Source organism: Haliaeetus albicilla, chromosome 22 (genome assembly GCF_947461875.1).
Source record: "Haliaeetus albicilla chromosome 22, bHalAlb1.1, whole genome shotgun sequence".
Taxonomy (NCBI): Eukaryota; Metazoa; Chordata; class Aves; order Accipitriformes; family Accipitridae; genus Haliaeetus; species Haliaeetus albicilla.
In genome coordinates, this window is record NC_091504.1 from 18,188,737 (window position 1) to 18,208,721 (window position 19,985).

The 19,985-nt window shown below is 38.7% G+C and overlaps 1 protein-coding gene across 1 annotated transcript in view; it reads right to left on the reverse strand.

The window, feature by feature from the left end:
* Positions 1-19,985, reverse strand: part of TECPR1 (tectonin beta-propeller repeat containing 1) — a 28,231-nt gene that overhangs the window by 2,480 nt on the left and 5,766 nt on the right. Inside the window, exons 3-24 of the mRNA XM_069810168.1 lie at positions 19,274-19,456; positions 18,633-18,755; positions 17,850-17,975; positions 16,149-16,323; positions 15,952-16,052; positions 14,381-14,482; positions 13,840-13,985; positions 12,445-12,968; positions 11,451-11,596; positions 10,333-10,488; positions 9,651-9,800; positions 8,871-9,028; positions 7,417-7,544; positions 7,030-7,132; positions 6,245-6,341; positions 5,773-5,852; positions 5,388-5,444; positions 3,684-3,858; positions 2,390-2,525; positions 1,957-2,049; positions 1,124-1,230; positions 546-665 (exon numbers count right to left, since the gene is read on the reverse strand). Coding sequence (XP_069666269.1) covers positions 546-665; positions 1,124-1,230; positions 1,957-2,049; positions 2,390-2,525; positions 3,684-3,858; positions 5,388-5,444; positions 5,773-5,852; positions 6,245-6,341; positions 7,030-7,132; positions 7,417-7,544; positions 8,871-9,028; positions 9,651-9,800; positions 10,333-10,488; positions 11,451-11,596; positions 12,445-12,968; positions 13,840-13,985; positions 14,381-14,482; positions 15,952-16,052; positions 16,149-16,323; positions 17,850-17,975; positions 18,633-18,755; positions 19,274-19,456 — 3,186 coding nt within the window. The remainder of the gene's footprint in view (positions 1-545; positions 666-1,123; positions 1,231-1,956; positions 2,050-2,389; positions 2,526-3,683; positions 3,859-5,387; positions 5,445-5,772; positions 5,853-6,244; positions 6,342-7,029; positions 7,133-7,416; positions 7,545-8,870; positions 9,029-9,650; positions 9,801-10,332; positions 10,489-11,450; positions 11,597-12,444; positions 12,969-13,839; positions 13,986-14,380; positions 14,483-15,951; positions 16,053-16,148; positions 16,324-17,849; positions 17,976-18,632; positions 18,756-19,273; positions 19,457-19,985) is intronic.

The window sequence follows — 19,985 nt, forward strand, 5'->3', positions numbered from 1 at the left end:
TGAACTCAAAACATAGCACTGTACCAGCTACTGGGAAGACAATTAACTACATCCCAGCTGAAACCAGGACATATAGGTAGTAGGCTTGAGGATTATTTTTATTACAGGGAATAGAGATTAGTAGGGTCAGGCGTTCATAACAGCCACTGCAGGTTTTCCACCAACTTAAAAGGGGCCAGAACCTTGAAATAGTCTTTCTCAAAACACTGAGGGTAACACGGGGAGTAACAATGAGGAAAAATCACCTGCAGACTTGGAATCAATTTTTAAAAAATGGTACTTAACTTTACTAATTTTTCCATTGTAACTTTTAAATTACCTATTTAAAATGAATACTTACCAAATGCAAATAAATTATTTCCCAGCTATAATTGCATAACCCATTATATTAACTTAAAAGAGGAACCTAAAACTGAAGAACAAAGGTCAGTTTCCTTTCCAAGCTTTGGAAAGCTTGCCAGCTGGAGCAGAATGTCACTTTCTAAGCATGCCCATGGCTATTTGGATATATAACTTTTAGGCAGTATTACACTCTCAGCACTTACCCCAATACCATAATCCCATGAGAGGCCTTTAGGTTCCATTGGCTGAACACCAGTCCGATGGCAGACGGTCCCACAGCTCAAACTGTGACTTCCTTGCACTTTGTCAGCTATCACCCAGAGCTCAAGAAAGCAGAGAGAGGCAGTAAAATGTGTTCTTCATGCTGCTCTTCCCAGACATGAAAGTTTTAAGTCTGTTTGACCGCTTTCAGAAATTAGTCTTGATCTTGAATAGGCCAAAACTGCTCAAATTTAGTCAGCGAGACACCCAAACAAACAGCTAGATACCAGTGTTACAATTAAAACATTGCCAGATAGTAAGACTTGGCAGGAAAGAGATTAAATATATAAAATAGCCTCATTAAAAAAAAAAGGCTATTTACAACAAAGGGCTGGCTGTATCACTGTTTCATTGGCATGACTTTTGTCTTGCTATCAGGATTCCAGCATTTAGACAATTACCTTGTGGAATAAATTAAGTTAAACAAAAATAATTCTGAAGAACATTTAATTTAATTACAAAAGTATGTTAAGCATAATTTTTAATAAACTAATGAGATACAAGGAAGCTTAATACACACCTGGTCCAGGGGCCCTACAGACATTTTACGGATATTATTTGACACATGATCCCAACTAGATCCTTGAGGGTAGCTTGGTGTGATACCTTGCCGGTACCAAAGATTACCTATAAAATAAATAGTCCCAGTTACAGCTCAGGATGTCTGCTTTGTATAAAGTGCTAGTAAACAACATAACAAATCAGTAGTTAATACTTTCTGTGTTCTATGGAAATGTGTTATAGCTTTGACTAATGTGTTACAGTGAAACACAATGAAGTTCCTACTTTGGAATTTGTATTTCTATAGTTGTTCTTTGTAACTTTTCTGGAAACCAGCAGATACTTTGTTTTGTAAAATTTCTTGGGGAAAAATGTTCATATAAAGAACTATGCACTAGAGAAGTAAAACAAATTTGAGATTAAGATCTCTGAAGGAGACTGGTGTTAAGGGCTTGTTTCTTTTACAAAAGGATGCTTCATTATTTAACTTGCAATGATTTGCAACAGAAACGTGGTATTCTTCAGTTCTGCATATTCTACGGTTTCAGACAAATCCTTCCATGCAATTCTCTTGTAAGATTCATCTATCTTTTCCCCCCACCCCAAAGTAATAGCATAGATGCTGGATTGTTGCTGTCTAGGGAACTATCAGATATAACAAAACCCAAGTCTTCAAAACCAGTCATTAAGCGGGCTGCCTACTCCATCTCTTTGAATATGAAATATTACTCCTCTTGGAGCAACAGTAATCTGTCCGCAGAACCTTTGGCTTAGCCTCCTCTTTTTAAAGCAATCTGATGTATACTGATTTATTTTTTGTAACATTGATAAATAATTTTTAAAAATCCTTACCGTTTTTATCCAACACGAACACAGACGTTCGTCCTACTGAGACTTGTTTTAACTTTTGTTTTTGAGGTGAAGGAATATGGTACCAACAGTCACCTAAGAGTCAGAAATACTTGAGTATGAGAAAATGGAATTATGTATGAGAAGTCTTGGAAATGTCTGCAATTGAAATACATAGCTGTGCAAGAAAGCTGTGAATGACACTACACTTGATTTATTTTTACTAGCTTGTTTTTAGAAACAAACTCTTCAAATCATGCAAGTGAAGAGCAAATTAACTGCTATAATAACGTGAGTATTATTCATATGCAGTGTTTTGCACAGCTATTGGAAAGGACTGTGCTAAACAGATTTGTCTTTTTCATACATGGCATTGTAGTTGAGCTTACACAATGTATAAGATAAAGACCATACTAAAAAAAGTCTAAGTAGTTACCTGCAGGTTTTTTTGGAGACACTGAACCCCGATAGAAGGCAGAACCATCTCTAGCAATAGCCCACACTTGGTAAAATGCTCCAATTGAGATGGAAATGAAGGGCTGATCTGTTCCCACATGCAGCCAGGATGTTCCCTAACAAATCATGGAAGATGAACTGTGAAGCAATGGTTAAAAACTCCACAACAAAATATTGTTGATTATTACCAAATGGGAAAAACCCCAGAGAGCGAAAAAGATTCTATAGAATAACTCTTACGTAACTTTACAACTGAACAGAAAAAAGGTCCCTGATCCTCAAAGATATTTGGATATATAACTTTTTGAAAATAGCTATGTTGGACTATAACAGGGCCTTTTCTGCTGAAACCACTGGAATTTAGGCACCTAGTTGTCTCTGAATAGCTGGGCTAGAGCCTTTTTTTTTTTTTTAATAATCCCTTGGTTTTGATTGCACAGAGCAATAGTCTCACAAAAATCAACTGATACAGGACTTCAGATTCCAGCCACAGTATTCCAGTTCTTGCTGTTGCAGTGCCTTACAAATCTGTGCTACTGTAACTGTTTGAACAGGAAGGAAAAAAAAAATCTTTCCTATAAGTTTTCAACTTCTTGCAGTTTTTGTCCAAATTCCACTAAAGTATATTGTTAGATTTTTTTCCTTCTTGTAAATATGGCTTAAAAATCAGTGCATATCAACCCTAATTTGGTGTTTCAGCATGTGTCTGTTAGTAGGAAATAAGTATTCCTATTGAAATTACTGGGACTATTTGTCCCTTTCTCCATACTTTACTGGACCTTCGTTCATTATTTCTGTCCCAGTCCGTAAAAAAGTCAAATCTGTAGGTTAGTCCAGGCCCAGAAAATTGAATGGCCGAACTGTGGATATCAACAGGCATTAGATTGGGACCTTACTTTAGAGAAACTCTATCCCTCAGCAGTTCATTTAAATGGGATACACACAATATCAACAAGTTTAAAAAAAAAAAGAGCAACTAAGCTATCAGTACAGAAAGTGGAAGTGCTTCACGAGAAGATACACAGGGGCTGAGAGGGGCTCCTGCAAGTGACGTGGCACCAGCTAGGATAGATTATGCAAGAGAAGCCCTATTGTAAGAAATGTGGGCAGCAAACTGTTACAGCTGATGGACAAGGACTTTCAAATCTGGGACATAAAAGGGAAAAAAAATAACAAGGTGCTTTGAGAGAGAGCACTGCATGATTGTGTGTATGTACTTGCATAATTACATTAAATACATCAATCGGGCAGTAAAAAGAAACAGGGAGCCTTACAGCTGGATTTTGCTGTGTCACTCCAAGCCTGCAGAGCACGTCTCCTTTGTCACCGATTGCCCACAGTGCTACTGATTCTTCACCGTCTGCATCTGTACTGGGAATTATGGAGATGTCCCACAGGGTAACAGGAGGCACTTCCAGCCATGGCCCGTTGGTGACTATCTTACATTTTCTGAAGCAAAAAAACCCCAAACCCATCAGATGTATGTACTTTCTATAACTGATTTTGTTTCATGGTCTGTTGCTGACTTCGGTGCAAACAATCCTGAAGTTTTTTCATTAAGTAGGTACAACAAGTATTAATATTTTTAATTTGAAAGGGGTTTACAAAAACCAGCCATGTTTCATATCAGGTTTTGAATTTTGACCTACTACTGATTTCTCAAAGGTTCTGTTTTTTTCAAGAAGTTACTTTACAAAACCAAGGCCACCCAAGAACTCCGCAGCTTGTGCTACACTGCTCCTTAGCTCTCTAAAACTCATTGGGCAACAGCTGGATAATGAGTATTTGTTCCCAAGCTGAGAATCCCACTGCAGAGAGAACTTCACACCTGGTTCATTCCTTCCTGTGTCTTGGTTAAGGGAATCATTTTACAAGTAGTTTTTTGGTGGAGCCTGTTAGAAAATTATGTAGCATCCTGAGGTAGGCAGAAATAAGGCAGCTCTAAATTAAAGAGTTGGAGGTAGATCATTCTGGGAATTTGTCTATTTTTTTTTGTGGAAGCTGCAAGGAAGTAGTGCTGTCTATCAGGGAAACTATTTTAGATTCTATCATCCCAACAGCAATTTCTGTGCATGAAGACTATCCTAAAAAACTCCAGACATTCCTCCTTTCTCCAGTTCTGAAAAACTAGATCCAGCCCTGAGCTGTTCCCTATTTGTTTTCAATCTTCAATTGATAGTTAGAACTAGAGGAAATATTTAAGCTTGAGGGTATTTCTCAAGTTGCTTCTTTTATTTCAAGTCACTATTGTGATTGGATGTTTTTTTGTGTTGTTGCATATCCTGGAACAACAGTTTGATGCTTAAGGACCTTACTTCAAAGATTTTTGTACAAGGACCGAAATACTAGCCTTGTAGTCTCAATAACAAACGGAACAATGCGTAACTGTAAGTTCACAGCAATTTATTAGTATAGCTGTTAGATACTCTAGTACAGAAAGCATAGGAAAGCTGCAAAAACAGCGAATGCACTTTCCCTGCTTAACAGAATAGACTAGAATATAGTGGCAGTTTGCTGTTCTCCAGGTTCCACCTGAATATTGTGTACTGTGACTTAAACAGGGTTGGGATTATCTGTTGCTTAGTATGCAGTATGTGCAATTCATATGTTAAAACTATTAATATAAAAAATATATTACCACTTGTTACAAGTGACCTAGTACGTACTAATATGCCTAGACTCTACTATTCCTTAATCATTTACCATAAGGAAAATCAGATACAGAGAATAACTAGCTGACTTTTATCTACAGATACCACGAAATCAAACATGGTATCTACCTGTAAAGGCTTAAAATTAAAGCCATAATGCTAAAGATCATCAGCTTCTCTGTTGGAGATGGGTTATTTATTGCAGGTTTCTTCACTATTGCTTTTGTTGATTGGGTGATAAGACTCTTTCCCTCATAACTAAAGGAGATTTTAAAGGAACAGTTAGCATTCAAGTTAAAAACATGTATTTCTATCTTAGTTCCTCACCTTGCCCAGCGCCTCCGTCGGACAAAGTCTTTCATTGTCTTGTGACCATGGTAGGACCTACCAAAACAGATTTAAATAGGTGTTCATGAGGATGTCAGAGCATCTCTGATGTCACTGTCAGCCTGAGAGCACTGTCTATGTAACTGCCCACCAGACATGCCTGCTGACTTTAAAACGCTTGAAACTATGGTTTGCTAAGCTTACCTTGCTGCCCTACCTCCCCGGCAAATTTCAGTGTTAGTATCCCCATACAAAGGGGGAAATCAAGGCATACTTGTCCCTGTTAAAGCACAGTTAATGTGCAAAATAGCAAACAAGAAGAAATGATGACTTAAGCATGGCATTTGCCTGCTAGAATTTTAGGTAGAAGAAGGTATCTGCTTACGCTGGAAAGTCTGCTGCATACTGCCAGCCTTCCCGATCAGTTCCACCTGAAGTATTAAAATCAATATACCAATCGGATACCTATTGTCAAAAGGAGACGATAAGAATAACAAGCACAATCAACACATAATGTATAATAAAAATAACCTCTTCCGCTATTTCCCTTCCACCCTTTGGAGTGCAATGACTTGCTAAAAACCTTCTTATACTTGCAATATAAGTTCATACAGAAGTTCCCAAGTCTTTTTAAAAGGATTGGAACAGAAGTCTAAGTCCCACTAAACAAAAAATCCCACTCAATGCTTAACATTCTTTTGACTATGGAAGATTATTGCTATTGTATAAGTGGGGAAACCAGGGTTAAATATTACAATAAATCCAGGAAGAAAATCTGGGTCATTTGAGCCCAAGTCTTGTATCTTACTTGCTAAGCCTTGCCTTCTTAGTAAAAAGACTTTTAAGACAAAATTTACCCAAGACCACTGTGGAGAAGGAGGCTTGGTATTGACTTTTGTACATTCCTGAAGGCCAGATGCATCGCTCCACATGTATCTGTCTGTGGGCAGACCTCTGTGGTGAAACAGTGTACAAGGAATGCAAGGTCATTTACAATAGTGAATTTAAAAGGCAGGGGAAGAAAAGCCTATTTGTAGCACTTCCTGCTTTCATACAGAAATCAGTTTTCTGTCATTAATCTCTGTATTTAGAAATACCATGCGAGTGATGAGGATAGTGGGAAAGAATCTGTACAATTGCGTCCAGTTACACCAAACTTGAGGACTATGTAAACTTTTCTCTGTAGAGTGATATTCCTCACTACTATTTAAGATTGGAAGGTGAATCTTGAGTTTCGCTGGCATAGGCACCCATATATGTGCATGCTTTTTCAATAGTTCTGTTCAAATACACTATTCAAGGAACCAATGTATTTAGTACAATATGTATATGAATATATAGATCCTAATAAGAACTTTGCTGTATGGCCTTAGTAATGCAAGATGTTGCAATTAGGCACACTTTGTGCACTCACAAAGCACAAATCTGTAATGTTTTGCTATAAATGCATTTTGAATTCATAATTACAAATCTACAAAATTGAGAAACTGCTCCTGCCATCTCAGGTTAACAATAAATGTTGGGGGAGACTGAAAATAAAGTAACTGTAATAACTATTCTGAAAAGCTAGAACAAACCCTTTGTTTCATTTGACAGTAGTAAAAAATTACAGTAAACAAATACAATAAATTGAGTAAATAACCTGCTGCTATAGCCAGTGACTGGGTTCCACCGCTGGTTCTCATAGATGTAGACACATTTCACATCTGACTGTGTATAAATGTTATCAGCACTACTGGCCAGTCCTGTGAGAAAGAAATTATCTGGATTATAGTAAAGCTTAAAGACACTACATTTTAAATTCCAACAGCCACAGTAATATTGCTGATTATCCTATTTCTCACTCTTAAGCTGAAAATACAAATATAAAACTGCAGTACCAATTCCTTCCTGATGTGTGGCCTGTTCACTGTATAACCCTACATGTTAGTTAGGCTAAAGGAAGGACAGCTGAAACAGCTTGAATAGCTGACCCAGTCAGGAAGATAAGTAAGAAACGTGTACACCGCAGTAGACCAACTGTCCATACCTTGAATGAAGCCACCTCCATATCCACCAGTATAAACCCAAGCTGTGTGATCATATCCTATGCCCCACACTATGCCTTGGTTATTGCACTCTATCAGTCGAAGATGACCTCCAACTTGACGCCAAAACCTGCCAGAAAAAGGACAATGTTTTACATTTACTCTGCACCACATCCATCAGGAATGTACACCTTCCCCTCCTACAACTCAACAATGTTAAAGACACACAACTTCATATGCTCGTTTGTTAAACCTCTGTGCAATCTGTAAGTGAAGGCAGTTGCCGGTTGAAAGCACTTCCCCTTGAACAACTACTGAAAAGTCAGCTGGAAGGAACCTGTCTGCCTCCATTTGGAATTTTCAAGCTTTGAATTATTTTACTTTCCTTTTATTTTATGGCTTGTGGGTTGTTTTTTTTTTATATATATATATAAAAGTTATTTATTTTTTAAACACCAGTTAGGATGATCTTGCTAGAATCTTTACATCTTAGTGGCCATCAACTGCCTCAGCTTTAACTTCATCTTAATTTTTTTAAAATCTAGGAATTGCCTTTATCTAACAAGAAAACAAATGATTGATTTATGTATTTGCTATGGAGCTCAGTAAAAACAAGGGCTTTAATTATTCCTATTCTCCTAATCTTTGCAGGTTAATCCTCTTCTGGGGCTTTACACAGCCAGATGGCCATGGTATTCTTCTAGGGAAGAATGGGGAAAATAAAGAGATCGCAGAGGAGTATTTTAGTTATCAGAATGGCAGGAGATCATCTAGGTCATGGATCCCCCAAACTTAAGATGCAAGAGCACACCAGCTTTGTGATTTGCCAGATGTTGAAGGTGCTCTACCCTGAAGGAAAAGGACTAAAGGATCTCTCAGGTATTATTCAAATACACTTTGTGCAAGTAACTTGAAACTGGGGGTATTTTTTAAATTGAAGATTGGCCTTTAACCCACCAGTTCCGAGGCTGGTACTTTTTTGCTTGAAGAGTTTGCAGTACTATATTGTCATAGCTGTAATAGAAACTGTAAAGGAGCTGATCCTGCACTGTAGTGACTATGAAGGATTCAGAATTTCAGATTTCCCGACTCAGATAAAACTGAAAGCTCAAAATACATTACAATTACAGTGATTAGGTTTACTTTTAGTCTAGGCCATCTCTTAATTTAAATAATTATGGCATTAAAGATGCACTCACAAAAAAAGGGGGATCTCAATGAGAAAGGCTTTTGAAATCACATGAATAGCTCCAGCATCTAAGAATTAAAATATGATTTGTTGAATATCTTCAGATATACTTATGAATATGAAGGCAGCCATTAACCTTGTCACTGACAGACATCTGCAGCATACTATACACTCCAACAGCCCATCAAAGCCACTGACTTGACATGAAAAGACAGTCTTTGCTGGATGGCATCCCATGCAGAAAGAACAGCTTCTGAAACCTCTTACATTTCATCACATGGCATCAGGTGTGGTCCGGCCTCCAGTTCAGGACTTGGCTCACTAACAAATATGTCTCCTTTACAAGTAACTGACCAAATGGCATAGTGAGAAGGAGGGCCTTGAATCCGTCTGCTTTCACAACAGGACATGTTCAGCAAAGACAGCTACAAAAAAAGAAGTGGAGAACCAAAAGCTTCCGTTTACAGTGAGAACAAAATTGCCATAGATGCTTCAGTATTACAAAATGAAATTTTACCTTTGCAGGTTCTTGCAAATCAGCAAAGGGAATTAGCAGCTTTTTCTCAAAGGCACTGGAATTCAGTGTTTTAGAAATCATTAACACAATCACTGGAACCAATGTGGTTTGCAGTATCTGATCATTATGAAGTATCTTTCAGGTCTTCCATTGCTTTAGCGTATGTATGCCTGCCTGCCTATACATAAGACTCTCTACAACAGTGACCACAAATAACAGTTCTTCTACCAATGCAGAAGAACAGACTAACTGAATTAAACTCCTAACTCATTTGCAGCCTAATCTGTATCTGGAGATAGGAAGGGAAGGAAAAACAGTATCAGTTTTACTGTGGATCAGTAAAGCATGCAAACTCCAAAGGAGATAGGAAGCCTCAGCTGCCTCTAAATAAGTTTGTTCAAACTTTTTAAATACTGAAATTGTGAAAATAGTTAAGCAGCCTAGATACTGTAAATGTAATGCTGAGATTTCAGAGACTAGCTTTTGTTTTATTTCAGATATTGCTTGAGATGAAAAATTCACAGAATTACCCAGTCATGCATTTCTTGCTCTGTTGTGGCTGCCAGGCGGATTGGCCATCGCTGCTTCGTCCTTTCAGGTGTATACAGTGCAAAGGAGTGTTTGGCTTCATTCAGAACTTCAACTATAATAGTGACTTCATTCAGGAACACGTGGATATACTAAGACAAGACACACACAAAAAAATTTGCGACTAAAGCAAACTCAGATATACTTTCCTCAGAGCCAGCATTTTTGCACTTCAGGACAATGAACAAGGCATTCCTGCCAAGAATAGCAAAGGATCAATTCTTGGTGCAGAAGGAATGGGGCTCAATCTCCAGTCCTGCACTACCTCTGATTCCTATTGCCCATACGCATTAACCCCATTTATGAAGACCCTGGCCAGCCAAGCTTGTCTCCTTCTTCACAACCAAGAACATTTTGAACTTCCAAAAGAATTCCTAATTAGAGCGAAGCAGATGGTTTAAGCAACGTGGATGGTTGCTGACCGGGTATTTCTGACGTAGTATTAACATAGCTACAACTTAGAAAAGCTTGCAATTTGCTAGTACCCTGGGCTACATTTGAATTGGTTCCCAAAACTTAGAACAACAGCACACCATAATTTGCCTGCCTTAAGAAAACCGTTTTCCCTTCAAAGGTTTTCCTTTGCCATGTGTAACCCTCTCAAAGGTCTCAAGCTGAACACACCTTTTTCTCCTCATGATACATGTAATAGATGAACAGGATGCTGTCGCGCATTCCATCGCTCCCAGTGAACTGCTCAAGTGCGATTCGAACATCCATCCATTTATGAGGCTTCCAATTCCTCCACCATTGCAAGGTTCCAGTTTTAACCCAAACTGACTGCAATGCAAACACAAATTTACAGGAGTAAGGAAACTGCATGACTTTCTTTCTCCTGAATACTATTTTTTGTGACCACAAGAAATCCCTACTGCAAGTTAGTCTGTATCGTATTAGTTAATTCTGAAACAGAGTATACCAGAGCATTCAGGAGGCTGAAGACAAAATGAAAACTGACAAAACTGGATAGAAAGGTGCTGAAGTAGCATGTGTGTAACAGTGTTAACATTTCACCTCTGCAAGAATGCAGCAGCACACAGACACTAATTGACTCTAGCGTGCTCCTGTTGTAACACAACTTCTTAAAGGTTGGACTTCAAAGGCTTTTGACATAATCTTTTTAAACTTGATTAAACCCCTGGACTCCAAGTGTTTTTAATGAAATTAATTCCAGATGTCATTTGGAAATTAGGGATGAAGGGACCAAAAATGTGAATGAATCTGAAAAGAGCCATAAGGAGTCATAACAAAGGGAACATCAAACAAAACTGCAATTTAAGTGCTGCTATTGATGTTTGCATCATTGTTCTATTTCTGCAAGTTACATTAATCCCTTAATGGTCACAGAGAGGGAAAGTTCACCTGCTTGAGTCATTGTTTCAATTAAGAAGCCTCATCTTGTGGTGGAATAATTCATACAACATTCCACTGTTGCCAACATTTCCCTGTAAATTTGAGGTTTCGGTGTACTCAAATAATGCTGACCAGTGCTTCGTTTGCTCCTATACAAAACTATCAGCTAATATTTTTAGATAAAGATTGCTGCTCCGTGTTTGGTAAGCTTCTAGTTTCCTACAGGGAGCTCAGACACTGATAATCCAGGAAAGTTGTCATAGACAGAAATAAGGACAAGAATATAAAGCTGACAGTAAGTTCAGATGAGTACATCAGAAATGTATTATCAATGCCCAGTATCGATAGATGTGTTTAGTAGACAAGAGATAAATATCCTCAGTGCTTACCTGCTCAATAGCCTGTTCGTAGTGCCTAAAATTCTCCAGTTCCCGCTTTGTCCTTTCACTGAGCTGCTGAAAAATCTGCTTTCGCCACGCCGCTGTCTGTGCTGGAGTGATAGACAGAGACAAAGATTGCACAGAGGATGACAAACCTAGAACAGAACCCAAACCAATAAACTCCAGTGAGCTTTCACAGTTCTGTGAAAGGTAAAACACGATGCTGCTTTGAACACTGGACTGAATCAACCCAGTCTAACATAATTTCTCTAATTATTATACTTTGGAATCAATGTATTACAGCCAAACTTCGTAAATGATGCATAGAAATGGGATCACTAGATGATCATATAGAATCTTTCAAAGCTATAACCTTTGTTGGAAGTTTTATCACTGAACTGCAAGATAGTTAGGTAATACAATGCATTAAGAGTTATGCTGTTACTAAATACTGGGATGCCACAGTTCATGGTTTATTTTGAAAATATTGTTATATACCACTGTCCTTCAAGAATCTAAATTCCAACTGCATCCAGTTATCAGCTGGGCTCCCACTCACAATGCCTCTGAGTAAATTCTCTATCTTAACTTTGTCTCAGTAGGAATGGTAGGAGCAAGGCAGTTATTTGTGGCATCTGCACCTCTCAAGAGAGCCCTTTTCACTGCTTTCAGTTACTATTCAGTGATATTATGGGTTTTGCCTGAAGTAGCAGTTTCAGTGTAATTAAAAATGAGATACAGATCCAGCATAGATTATTTTACAAAATTCTTACAGAAAATCAGAGAACTGTCACCTTTACATTTATATATCTCAATCCCAAAGTGCTGTACAGCTAAATACATGCAGCACTATCCTCAAACATGGAGTGTATTAACAAACTGCAATAAGAGTAAATAGGTTATCAGAAGTTTTGCACCATGGTTTTGTTCAAAAAAAACCCCAAACCAACATTTTTCTTGGGAGCACTGGGAATTAGGGTCTGTTGTGGTGACTGGATAGTACCTGATGGAACAGTGAACCATTTCAATGGGCTGTGCAAATCTACAAGACAGCCTCCCCCAGACACCCAGGCCCACAGTGGGTGCTCATCGGCTCCATACTGTTCTTCAGCTCCCACTGAGAACATGCCAAGGGAAGACAGGCTGGATGTTTCTGCAAAGGTGCTGACGGAGAGGACTGGATGCTTTTGGGCCTCCTTCAAGTCAATGTTTGTCCACTGCAGTTCTGCAGAAGGATTTGGGTTTGTAGATTTATGCATTTCAAGATTAGCTTTCTCATTACTAGTCGAAGCAACAGTAGCTTCTCCTTGATCAGAGTCCAGGGGATCCACAGTCAAATTTGCACATATTTCTGCTGTCTGGTTGCCCGAGCCTTTACCACTGCTGCTGGCTGCAGCTCCCATTGGGAGAGTGTTGGCAAGGTTCATGGGTACACTTGGAAGGTCTGTATCAGAGGAAGTATCTGCATCACCCTGAATGATCGCGTTTGTTTGGTTCTGAATATCATCAGTAAAGAAACAGCCAGCACTGAAGGACAAATAGATAATTAATTAACTACCATTGAAAACATTATAAATTAGCACAGGCCTAAGACCACAGACATACAGAAATCAACCTAGTGTTTCAGCTTTAGGAGAGAAACAGCAGACTTCTTTTTGAAGGTCAAACTGTCATCAAGGGAAAAGAGTCTAACAAACACAAATCTGGCAGACCAGTCTAGTAAATCTCAAACATAGGATGATCTTTCATTGATCTTTTCAAACAATCAGTGGTGTTGACTGCCTACAACTCTCAGGAAAACACTGAAGCAACATCACATTTTCTGGATATGAAATAATGAATAGGATTTTTTAAAGCCCATTATTAACTTTATGATTTTTGTCTTAGCTAGAGAGGGCTTCTACTCAAGAGCACACTGACTCAAACAAGTAGCTTCTGCAGCACTCCCAGCTTCATTGGCATGTCTTGCACAGCCAAGAGGCCAGCAGTCAGCAGGGAGTTACTGATTTAATCTCTCTAGGAAGGGAAATGTATAGTGACATTCAAGAGAAGGATAACTCCTAAGTAGAGTTGACACTCCTTCACGGTATTTCACAGGTAACATTTTCTCTTATTAGAGACTAGTTCCAGATAGTGATAGTAAAGCCCAGAGAAACACACTTTACTGCAAGCATGCAGTGAATTTCAAAGTGGGAGCTTCAGTTTCTACTCCGAGTGCAACAACTGCTGCTTATTGTTAATTTTAATGGCAAAAACTATGAATGCTTTTTGGCATACATAATGATTAGAGATGTCTTCTGCACTTCTCCCTGTCTATACCACTTGAATGTAAAGAAATAATTTTCTAGCATTGAAACTCTTGGCATACAAAGTCTTGAGCAGGTATTTTAATAAGTACCTGAGCAGACTTGTTGAGCTCCCAGTCTGAGATCTGTCACTCTCTCGGCCAGATACAATTGCCTTCCATGTCTTCCCACTGAGCTCACTTGGTGTGACACCTTGACGAAAATAAATTGCTCTGTCATCGCAGCCAATTCCCCAGACCTAGGGAGGGAAAAGGCTTCGTGAAGGAAATGCCATAGAATGCAGGTAGATACCAGTTACAGAAGGATGCAGTGGTGGAAAATAGAGCACAAAAATCTGCTGGACACAGCTTTTTCCTTTTGTGTTCTTTCTTAATGCTGATACTGTAGATGCAGTCTAAAATTCTGTACCATCCAGAGAAAACCATTTGCAGCTGAATGTGCCATACAGTGACATGCTGACTGTTCATCTTCTGGTGAAGAATTCAGCCACGCATGCCTTCCTAGCAGTTCAAGCACATGGACCTGTTGTTCAGCTGTCCATATTGGCACTGCTGACAGTCCTCACCATGTATGAATACTGCCTCTACAAAGTGGAACATAAATATTCTCATATTTGGTATACAGCTGTCTTACCTGGTTATTTAAGCCTACAGTTACCATCATCATTTCTCCAACCATTTCAATCCAGCTTGTTCCACAAGGATTATGTGAGTTCACTCCTCTTCTAAACCATACCTGCAACAGCAATAAGTCTAAATTTTGCTTCTTCTGCATTAGCAAGCAGACAGCTGGAATTTAGTTTCTTGAGTGGATTAGTCTTAATCTCTAATACTGACTTGCCGCATTGCCTTAAGAAGTCTCTTACCTCCTTGGTTCTTTTTCTTTATCAGGTAAAGGTAAAATAATTCTCTTAATAGTACCCAGACTGTGTGTCCTTGTGACTAACTACAGCCAGAACAGCCCACAGGGAGACTTTTTGTTATGCCTTTCTGTGACAGAGTTAGTTTCTCTGCCATTGGAAAAATACTTTCTATTACATGTCAATTATTGGCTATTTTTGGTCACTCTGAATGGGCTTCTAAATAGTGTTCTTGTGTTCAAACCCTAGAATAGAAGCAGGGCTGACAGAGGGAACTGTCAGAGGGATCTTTTCAGTGGTACAGCTCTTTGAGTTGCCTCCCCTTAGATTAGTCTTTACAAATCCAAAAGTGTCTGTGGGCTGGGTACCTGGAAAAATTTCCATCCTTATTTAGCATATAGTGGCAAGCAGCTACTTTAGAAGCTGTTGGTTGAATCACATAACAAACAGTGTACTTGACTATCTTGTGGCAGATCTGAAGAAAAACATGCTAGCTTATTTACATTTATTGTAGTGGTTTTATTTGGCAGATGTAGCAGGCTGGACACAGTCTGTTACCATGGCTCAGCTGACAAGTAGTAACTCATTAAACCAGAGTAAGTCAATTACTTAAAACTGCTATACATGCACAGAATTCATCTATGGTTTTGAATTCAATATGAAGGGATTTGATTGCTACCAGCACAAAAGCACTCTGACACATTCTTCAAGACTTCAAGACTTTCAAGACCCTCTGCGAGGAGCAGGGAGTTTGACCCGATGATCCTAATGGGTCCCTTTCAACTTGAGATAGTCTATGATTCTAAGTTAAAACCCCAGTAAGAAAGTAATCACACATACACATAACAGATATGTCACTTAATAAATTAAAAAAACCCTACATTAAAAGGCTGATGAAGAAGAAACAGTTACAGTAGGAAGATTAAAAAATAGGATCATATAGAAAAGTGTAGGTGAAAATATTCCTCATGCTGCTTTTGATGCAACCTTCAGACCATGTGGAAACAAGACTGAGCAGCTAGGAGTCCCTTCAATTTTGATGCTCAATATCCTTTAGAAGTAGTCCCCTTATTACATCCCCACCCACCTCCACACCTGTCTGACTTGGATTTAGAAAATTCCTTCCAAGAGAAAAGCAGAAAGTCTTCCTTAAACTAAATGCAACTATGTATATCACAAACCACAGGGCATTCCCACACACAGCAAGGAGAACTGTAATTTCCCAAACCATGGGGATAGTGAGTCCAAATCACCAATGTTTCCTATGAAAGTTACATGCCTGTTTGAGAAAAGTAGATAGAAAAAAGGGAAGAAAAAAACAGAACCAGAGCATGACATCTCTTACTTTTCTATCCTTTGTAACACACCACACCACATCAACACCCACAGAGACATGCATAATCCCATTTTCAGAGCTTGGAGACTCCACAATACTCCAGGAAATTCCTGCAAGAAACAAAACCCAGAAGGCATTGCAGGTTAGGTTCTTATTCAACACTATACAATTCAAAGGGGTTTACAGCTAAATTTAACAAACTTTACCTTGAGGGTTATTCCTATCAATTCCTTCTCTCACAATAGCTTGCCCTTCCCAAAGAGTTGCCCAAAGGAGGTCATATGGTCCACAGCTGATCTGTACAACTTCACCAGGAGTGGTGATTAAGGACCACATGGAACCTTCTGGATTGTGATGGCAGACATTTTCTCTGTACCATACCTAGACAAGTTTAAAAAAAAAACCAAAACCCCAAAAACTTAGAAAAATATTGCTACAACAATGAAACCATGGAGACAAGCATGAAGACAAACTTGAAAGAACAGTCCTCCTTTAACAACAGGATTTTTTTATGCAGTGTATGCACTCTGACCTTTAAAGTTTTTTTTTTGATGTTGATTATGCAGTTGAAGACTATTTCCTTATGCACTAAGGGAGGAGGCTTTTCTACAGACTAGCTTTTATGATGGAAGCAAATCTGGATTGGGTACAGTAACCTATTGCTGCAAGTTCTGTGTATATTTCAACATTTAAAAAACATTTCAGTGTACTTCAGGGCATATTATATAAATAAAGAATGAACAAATATATAACACAAAAATGTTACTGTTAGATGATAGCCCAATCTCACTTTCACTGAACAGAGCTTGCCACAATATGGGTAAAAAATTCCATTCTCTGTGCAGCCTTCAGTGACATCCAGTCCATTTGCTAGTTTTGGTCCTACAGTCTGTGCACTTTTCTATAGATCAGTAAAAATAGGAAGGTCAAACATAGAAAGCATCCTGCGGTAGTTGTACAAGTGCTCCACAACATGACTGCCGAGTGCTAAATTCTTATTTTTAGAAATACTTCTATTTCTCTGGGGACTTTTACTTGGGAGATGAAAGCATTTTACAGTGTCAGTAAAGTAAGCCTGTAGAGTGGGATGCTTGTCACTTATTACTGGGAAGTATAAGGCATAGGGAATTTTATTTTAAACAATTTAACCAAGATTACTTGCCTCTCCAGGCAGTGCCAAGTGTGACTGAAATCTCAGACCATCTGTTAAAAGTCTTACATTCCTCCCTGTGAGACCACAAGTTAGAAATTGTCTAGAGACAAAGGAATGTCAGATACATGCTTTAAGGATGAAGGAAGGAAAGCAAGAATCAAATCTTTACAGCACTGAGCAAAAGAGAAGAGGCCTTATGGTAGGCCTAAAAACAACAACAAAAAAGAAAGTTTAGTTTCCAATAGAAAATAAAATGAAAACATTCCAGAGCTGGATTCCACATTGCCAAGTCAGGAGGTTACCATTTTCTGATCAGGAAGTCTTAGAAAACCATTTTGTAAACTTTTCCTTGAATCATTCCTGACTCTCCGCCACAGAGACACAGCACAAAGCTTTGCAAGAATCTTTATCAAGTTTTAAGGCTCCTTCTCTTTGTTACGAGTGCCATAGTCTGCATTCTGGGCATTTTTCAGGATATAAGACACTACTCATCCCGAGTTTTTAAGATTCACCTGTTTATAGAGGTTTAAGGCTTCCATGAAACAGGAACCCTGTGAGATACTAAACCCTTCCATTTACAACACAAATTGTTACATAATGTAGTCCCAAAACAGCTTTTAGATCCTCTGCCAGATGCACAAACAGCATATTTCCTTACCAACACAAGACCATAACAAACCTGCCTTGCTTTAAAAGCATTTAACTTCTTTTCAGTAGTAATTTATATTAGAAAACTTAGGGAACACGCACATACCTTTCCTTGTAAAGAAACTGCCCATACCGATAAACGGCCGAGAGGCTCATCGGTGATTTCCCATCCTCCAATGGAGATGTCATTGAAAGGGTCTGGCAACTGATCTGGATCATCACGTGATACAATCTGAGGCAAAGAGAAAGAAGATTGAGAAGAGAAGACACTGCAAATAGATAGGTGATTTGGCTGGTGGCCTAACTTGTTTCTTGCAGATTGGTTTACGTATTGCTTACTAAAGTGGCTGAGCATGGAGATTCTTCCTCTCATTCAAGGCTGCTACATGCAGAGAGAGGGGAAACGCTGCTGAAGCAGCACGAAGAAGTCTGTTTCATCCCCTAACTAAAGGAAATTTTTACTCACAGAACAGTGCATACAGACGTTCTTTGAATTGGAAAGCTGGAACATCACAAATTAAAAGTTTTTGTACATTCTTAGAATGGAACAACAATTATTAAAGGACAGTTATTCATCCAGATAAAGGACACAGCTGGTGAATGATGCTAGACAGGTGCCACCTTGAAAGACAGTGCTTTGTCAAACAACCAAAGGAAGTCAAAAAGTTGGTTTGAAATTTGCAAAGGAGCTGAGCATCTATCTCCAACTGCATTGCTATGAGATTTGGCACCTTATTACCACAGGTTTCTATGAAAAATCCCAGCCTTCCATTTATGCTTGCAAAAATTACACATTGGAAGTCAAGGAATCCAGCCTACAAAGTAGTGATAAAAAAATAGTTTCCCTGCGCTTATAATTGATCATTTCAGAAAATCAGATATTCAGAACCTTCGCCCAAACGTCCCGTGATTTATATCTCCTGTATCTGATCCACCTTCTGCGTCTGACACAAGAATTCCATTTCTTATCCTTTGTGTAGGTGCTGGGGAAGTCTATGGCGTAAGTCCAGCCCTGCAAACAGAGGTTTTCTTGTATGAAAATCAGGACCAAAGGAAAGCTTGAAATCATAACTCGGAGCAATTCTGCACAAAAGTCACTCCTACAAATACAGTACAAGTTACTGTGCATGTCTCAACAGCCCTGATTAACAGATCAGCTAATTCCATGAATGATTTACGACTCATGTCCAAATTCCTCTCCATGATATACACAGAACAAACAAGACACAGTAAAGCATTTTACTTTCTTCATAGTGAAGATCTTAAATAACAATGGCATCCAGTTGCCAGCACTTCGTGGCCTGATCAAAAGAAAAAAGCTTCTATAGAAGCTCCTATAGACTTCAAAAGCCTTCAAACAAGATCCTTTCTTGTGTTGTATTATAGTTGAGCTACTTCCCAGAAAGAAGTAGCTGTGGGAATTTAAGTGCCTTGTATTTTTACAGACCTTTTACACTTCTATAAAAGTGCCTTTTATTTTAGAGAGTAAGGATTCCCAGAATAGATCTCTTTTTGGTGTTGTTCACCTACCCCTTTTTCTGTTGGTTCCCCTCCAATATTTTCATCCACATACCAGTCAGACTCCCACTCCCAGTGTGGTGAAGGCAGTGTGAAACTATCAAGCTGCTGATGTTTTAGCCCGCTCACATCACTCCACTGCCAGCGGTCACTGGGCAGTAATTTCTCACAAAAGCCACCAACTGGATTCCAGCGCTGCCAGAAATAATAAATAAAATATTTTATTTGACATCACATCGTCTCATTGGACATCTAGAGGGAATCATCAATGATACATTTCTTATTTTCTGCAGTAGAAGAGGAATAAACTCCTGGGGTGAATGAGAAAGTGTTCACACTGTAAGCACCTACCTAACATAGTCTTGGAGGAAGCTTTTTTAAGTATCAAAGAAAGGCTGACTGCAGAGCTAGTCCCAACCAAGTCATTTTCAGCGACATAAATAGGAGCAACTGATGATGTATTTTACTACTAACAGTGCTTTTTTTCTTTGGTGATGTATGGCACCATGATACTGCAGCATTAGGATAATGCTATATAGATGGCCTTGGGATCTCTAATCTACTGCCTGTGAGAAAGACGATTAGTATCCTGCCTACACTAGAAAAATAGGATAGCTTCTGTGCCAGAAACTATGTCAAGATAACTATATCAGTAAATCTTCTCTGTATCTTGTGTTATACCAAGAGGGGTTTTTTTCCAAATCTGGCTTTAATCAGTTACAGA